The sequence below is a fragment of the Nelumbo lutea genome, chromosome 4, assembly GCF_056320005.1.
Source record: "Nelumbo lutea isolate HS-2025 chromosome 4, American lotus-T2T, whole genome shotgun sequence".
Lineage (NCBI taxonomy): Eukaryota > Viridiplantae > Streptophyta > Magnoliopsida > Proteales > Nelumbonaceae > Nelumbo > Nelumbo lutea.
The window spans coordinates 6,476,055-6,482,572 of NC_142687.1; the positions used below are offsets into that span (position 1 = coordinate 6,476,055).

The window sequence follows — 6,518 nt, forward strand, 5'->3', positions numbered from 1 at the left end:
TAATTTTATGTTCTATTCATTGGGGGAGATTCTGGATGGGGATGGCAGTGGGATGAGTGTCCAGAGGGTTTTGTACATTCTAGACCTTAAAGTCATGTTTGGTTTGAAAGAAAAAGTAGGAAAAGGAAGGAAAAAATAGGAAAACCAATACAAGGTTTGTATAGGGTTCCTATCTTTTCAGTCCTTTCTTTTCAATTTCCTTTGAACCAAACATAACCTAAGATTGTATTTGATTTGAAAGAAAATGTAGGAAAAGAAAAGGAAAAATGGGAAAACTTATATTAGATTTGTAAAGGTTTTTCTACATTGTTCTTCTTTTCCTTACTTTTTCCTTCAAACCAAACACAACATAAGAGTGCAAATGGATCAGATTTTGATCCAATCCGAAATTAGCATCCCCCAATCAGTTTTGAATCAGATTGGATCATAAAATTCGATCCGTTTGGAATTTGAATCACCTCTATCCAATATATATATATATAGACAATTGTAACTCAATATAGGCTGTAATTTTATTAATTAAATAAGCCTAAAATTGAAAATTTCACATCAAACATGATCGAACAAAACAAACCCAGAAACCCTTCTCTTTGGTGCTTTTGTGTTTTGCTTTTGTTATGTTGGTGAGAGTTGATAAGTGAGAAGTGAGAACCCCAGCCGTTGTTGCTGCCTGCCACCACAAACCGTCACAGCATCACCGTTTAATCTTCACCATCACCGGTCGTTGTGCATTAATCGTTCATCCCTCTCCTTTTTTTTTTTTTTTTTCCATTTTTCCCTTTTCATTTCTAGTTCCACCGAGATCATCTCACACTTCACATTTTTTTCGGTTATTCATTCTAGTTCCGTCGATAATTACATTGTTGTTTGTTGCTGCCCCCATGGCCCCATCCCCAAATCCTTTTTGCCGCCACCGGTTGTTCAAGTTGAAGGGCAGGTTAGGTCAAATGGTCAATGGTCGAGTGACAGAGACACGAGACTGAGATCTGACATCAGATCGAATCAGATCATCGGATGTATGATTCGAAAATATTTAATCGAATTGAATCGGATTTGTATCGGATATCTGATGAAATGATATGAATCCGATGGATTCGAATTCGAATTCAAACCATATGATTTTTCTATAGAATTGAATTTGAATTTACTCTGATTTGAATCCGATCTGATCCATTTACACCCCTAATCTCTTATTAGATCATATTCACTTTCTTAAACTTCCTAATCTATATCCGCCCTAAAATCCACAATAGGTTCACTAGGTTGGATTTTGAGAATCAAAACCCTCCATACACATTATATTTAAACAATAAACAAATAAACAATAAAATTTTTATTTATTTAATTAAAACATATAAAAAAACAATATAAATTATCAATTGTTTACATAAAATTCAGTACCGAATACATAAAGTTTATAGATTGAATTCAGTGTAATACCGTACAGGTTGTAGAATCCCAAAACCCATTGAACATGTACTGGGTACAGTAAAAATTGCCATCCCGACATGAATCTACAGCTTGCCACGCTGTATATATTAAATTCAAAGCATGCATGTTTGGGTGCTATGCTCTCAGGGAAGCACAATTTTTGGCATACCAGGCAAGTTCATTTTTGCTCAATCACAATCTTCCAAGTGGGCTTGGGCTTCAGATCAGCAGTGTTTGTAGCAGTGTTTGTAGAGTGTGCAGATATTGCAGAGAATCCCGTCGCCTATAAAGAGAGGAAAAGGCCTGATTCGAAGTATATGTTGCAGCATCTACGTTCGAATTAGGCCAGCCCACACTTTGGGTCAGACGGAATAAATATCTGATCCAACTATCGATAACAGTCCAAAACCAGACTGCATTGAGTTGTTTATTTTTGCGTTGTTTATTTTTCAATATGGTGTATTGAAAAGTCACGAAAATTTGAACCTAAATCTGATCTATTGAAAGAAGATGAGAATTATAGGTATCAATGGATTAGTTCTGAGTTCTGAAACCAACAATTTGAACAGATTGAAGGGTCGAAAGGTTGAATTGGACGTTCTCTTTTTGTAATGGATTCAACAGTTTGGATTAAACCTGGTCCATTTGTAATGGACTCATTGAACTAAATCAGATTAGATGATGATCAAGGCTTGATAGCACGACTATCCAAACTTTTTTTTTGGGTAAAAAACCATTGGATCAACACACTTTTAATTCAATGTCCAGTAAACGACCCATGCAACATCGAAGAGATGGCACAACCGGCCAGAGATATGCTTTTGAATTATGGGAGTTCTCTTCTACACTGGCACGATTAACGGGAGACCACAGCAAGAACGTTTCACGCAAACGCAACCATCACAAATTTGAACATCAGAATTTGACTAGAGCAAATATTATCTCAGACAGACGTGTTCTTCGATATAACAGGCAGATTAGAAAGAGTACTACTTCCCCCTTTCAAAACGCAAAAAAGGGTTTATGACCCTCTTTAACATTTTTCAACTCCAAATGACATAGGCAACAAGATCCTATAAGTAGTTTCTAAAACATCACAACTCTATGACTAACTTTATTCCAGCTCTGTATTTCGCCCTACCCTAAAGGAGACCCAAGACAGAAAAACAAACACAACTGTGTAGCAAAATAGCAGCGCTTGCTTAACGTTCCAGATCACAGTCAGTTGGTAGAGGCAATGTGGAGGATCAGATCAATTACACGGGAGCTGTAACCCCATTCGTTGTCATACCAAGAAACGAGCTTAACGAAGTTATCGTTCAGGGCAATTCCAGCCTTGGCATCGAAGATGCTTGACCTGCCAAAATAAGCACAGTTTCGTGTTAGTTAATAGGCAACAACAATATTAATAATGGTTAAATGACTCAAACCACCTGATGACGATCCATGCATGAGGAGAAAGGAAGCACTGAAACCAAAAAAAGAAAACAGAACAGAACAGCTGCCAGCCACTCAAGGTCGAGACATGGAGAAACACTAAGCACTCAAGGTCTAGGCGAAGAGATGCCAATGATTTGTATTGTAGGGATTGGGGAGAAGCATGTGATGTGTTCAACATCCAAGGATGGATTTCCAAACAGTAGTGGGGAAAGGATGTAACACCTAGAACTGAAATTAGTAAATAAAATTAGTTAAGCTATCCTCACCTGCTATCACCCACGAAGTCGGTGGAAACCACATCATCTTCTGTGTAACCCAAGATTCCCTTCAGCTTCCCCTCAGACTCCTCCCTAAAAGCAAACACAAAAACAATATTATATCATCTGTTAGAACAAATCCAAATCCATCTGAGGTGCTCAATCACCACAACAAACAGTTAACAACTAATCAAATATGATGGAAAGGAAAATTTGTCATACTTGATAGCGGCTTTGATCTGTTCGTAGGTTGCCTTCTTCTCGAGTCTTACAGTGAGATCCACCACAGAAACATCCACAGTTGGGACACGGAAAGCCATTCCGGTCAACTTCCCATTCAATGCTGGTAGTACCTTACCGACGGCCTTCACAAGTTACATAATTTGTATAATTAATCCACCTCGTATAATTTCTTTTAAGAAAACCAAGGTCAAGCTATTAAACGAGAGAGGGGGAAATATCTGAACGATCCCCTCATTCTACTCGTCTAAAATGACATTTAATTTCATTTTAACGCTGAGTTCACAAGAATCACGTAGACAGTTCATAAGAGTCTAAAATGGAAAAGATCATGTGTGATCAGAGCAAACAGATTACTGTATTAGGTAACTACCTTAGCAGCTCCAGTGCTGCTGGGAATGATGTTGAAGGAAGCAGCTCTTCCACCCCTCCAGTCCTTGCTTGATGGTCCATCAACAGTCTTTTGTGTGGCTGAATCAGACAAGTGAAACAATATGAAAAAGAAATCAAATTTACGATCCAAAACCAGAAAACAGCTATACAAGAACAAACAGATGAAAAAAGAAAGTAACCAACCGGTGATAGAGTGGACAGTGGTCATAAGACCCTCAACAATACCAAATCTGTCATTGATAACCTGATAAAATGAGGCAAAGTAGAAAGCATTAGATCAATCGTACGATGTAAATAAGTGGGCAATGACAAAAAAGGGTTAGAGGAAGAAAGTAAACCTTGGCCAAAGGTGCAAGACAGTTGGTGGTGCAGCTAGCATTGGAAACAATGGAGATGTCGGACTTGTATTCCTTCTCATTGACACCCACAACAAACATGGGAGCATCTTTACTTGGGGCAGAAATAACAACCTTCTTAGCACCACCCTGTTCATCAAAATCCAACCCAAATCATCCCGCATTAATCAACTGTTGAAAAAATATTATATACCCACAACATAATCATATTTATGGACCAATTCATAGCATTATGAGATAATAAACAACGACAATAACCAGAGAGCAGATAGAAGCAGACCTTCAGATGGGCAGCAGCCTTGTCCTTGTCAGTGAACACTCCGGTCGACTCTACGACGAACTCAGCACCGGTCTCACCCCATGGAATCTCCTCAGGGTTCCTTCAGATTCAGAATGGAAAGGTAAGCAAATCTCATCCGTGTCTGGATATTTTCCGCTTCCTTTTAAGACAAAACCATACAAGCTGAAAAACAAAACCGTCGATGAGGGCTGTACCTGACACCGAAAACGGCGACTGGCTTCTCGCCAAAGAGAAGAGTCTTAGAGTCCTTGACCTTAACGTCGGCGTGCTTCCAGTGACCGTGAACACTGTCGTACTTAAACATGTATGTCTGCATAACACAAACAAAGCTAGAGTGAGTAGAAAGTTGAGAATAAAAACAAAATCGTTTGCGCAAGAACTGTTAGTCGTCTGATCTGATGGCTAAACGCTGATGAAATTATGGGCATTTCTTACAGCCAAACGCTGGCGAAATTACATTGTAACATTGCCCGTATGAGATCTCCTCTTCACCCATTATCCACGGTAATGGGTGTGTGTGTGTGTGTGTGTGTGTGTGTGTGAGAGAGAGAGAGAGGGAGACGGAGATAATACATGCTACCGTGACTGACCAACCGCGATACAACTTTAAGGAATCTAGCCGATGGATCACGATTGTAACAGATCAAAGAATGATTGATAATCGGATCGAACAGCTAGAAACACTTGTGAAACAATTGCCGAGAGGCCGACCCAAGCAATGGGTTCGACAACTATTAGGAGATTTAGATGCAGCGACCAGAGAGTGAACGGTGAATGGATTGTAACACGGCATATAAGAAACCATGTATGTATAAAAATTATGGTTAGAAAAGCAGATGGGTAGATGGTCTTACCATGTAATCAGTGGTGATGAAGGGGTCGTTAACAGCGACGAGCTCAACATCATCTCTCTGAAGAGCGACTCTGGCAACCAGACGACCGATTCTTCCGAATCCTGTGTTTTCATTATCATTTTCAATTTATTACAACAGAGAAATACGAGATACAAGATCAGATCTGAGTAAGATCCCAACATATAGAACCAAAGAAACCAAAAGGGGGTTTAAGAGATCGAAGTACCGTTGATTCCGATCTTAACCTTGCCCATGATTCTGAGAGACGGAGTGAGAGATATGAAGAAAAAAGTAGCACAGTGAAGTTGCAGAGGAAAGAAGCCAAAGAGCGGAGAGGAATGTAAGAGTTGGGCACTCGGTAGGCTTATAAAGGGGAGTAGAAAAGAAATGGTGGAGATGAATCCTCTTTTGAACTCCGGATCTCCTCCCCACAAAAGTCTACCTAAGTCTACACACAGCACCCTACCCCGTGCATTTAGAACATCTCCCCGTGCGTAATATTTTTTGTAGGAAGGTGTGTGCCTGCGATGTTACGTTGGTAGATGTGGGTATAATGATTGTGTTCAGAGATCCGGATTCAGGGTTTATTTTGAGCGGATTTGTAGAAGTGTCCGAAATCGGTGGTTTTGGTCACGTGAGCGGTTTTGGCATTTTGGTATTAGAAGAGTTGTTACGCACGCGTGGCCATATCACCGTTGAAATGGGGTGATGAAATGGAGATGTGTCACCAGTCTAACGTGACTTGTGCCCACGAGATGGGCGGTTGAATGTAGCTCTGAATTGAAATTTGAAAGGTAAAAGTGTACGTGGGGAGTAGGGGTGGATTACAGTCGAGCCAAGTCGAATAATACGAGCTTCAGTCAGAATCTTCAACTCGAGCTCGATTGAATAAAAAATTCATAAGTTTGAATTCGGTTTGACTTGACTTTGAATTTGAGAAAAAGTGTTTTATAAAAGTAGAAAATTATATATATAAATATTTTTATTTAATATTTTAAAATTAAGAATTATAATATTTTTATTATATATAGTATTTTTTATAATTTTATTATATATATTAATATATAAATATATTCGAGTCGGTTCGTGAGTCTTATGGGCCAAACTCTAATAGATTCAAACTTGAGTCATTTTATAATCGAGCCAGTGAACCAAGCTCGAGTTCAACTCGAAACTTAGTAAAAATCAAGCAAGACGAACTTAGACAACTCATGAAAAGCTCAATTCGTTGCCACCCCTAATGAGG

General features: G+C 39.1%; 1 protein-coding gene across 1 annotated transcript; it reads right to left on the reverse strand.

Annotated features, from left to right (window-relative positions):
• Positions 1-2,338: 2,338 nt before the first annotated feature.
• On the reverse strand, positions 2,339-5,612 carry LOC148853611 (glyceraldehyde-3-phosphate dehydrogenase, cytosolic-like). The gene is made up of 10 exons (XM_088983512.1): positions 5,499-5,612; positions 5,273-5,373; positions 4,613-4,728; positions 4,398-4,497; positions 4,100-4,246; positions 3,945-4,005; positions 3,742-3,839; positions 3,351-3,493; positions 3,138-3,221; positions 2,339-2,788 (listed from the first exon to the last, which is right to left on the reverse strand). The coding sequence occupies exons 1-10, from the start codon at positions 5,524-5,526 to the stop codon at positions 2,653-2,655; spliced, it is 1,014 nt and encodes a 337-aa protein (XP_088839638.1). The 5' UTR covers positions 5,527-5,612; the 3' UTR covers positions 2,339-2,652.
• Positions 5,613-6,518: the final 906 nt, after the last annotated feature.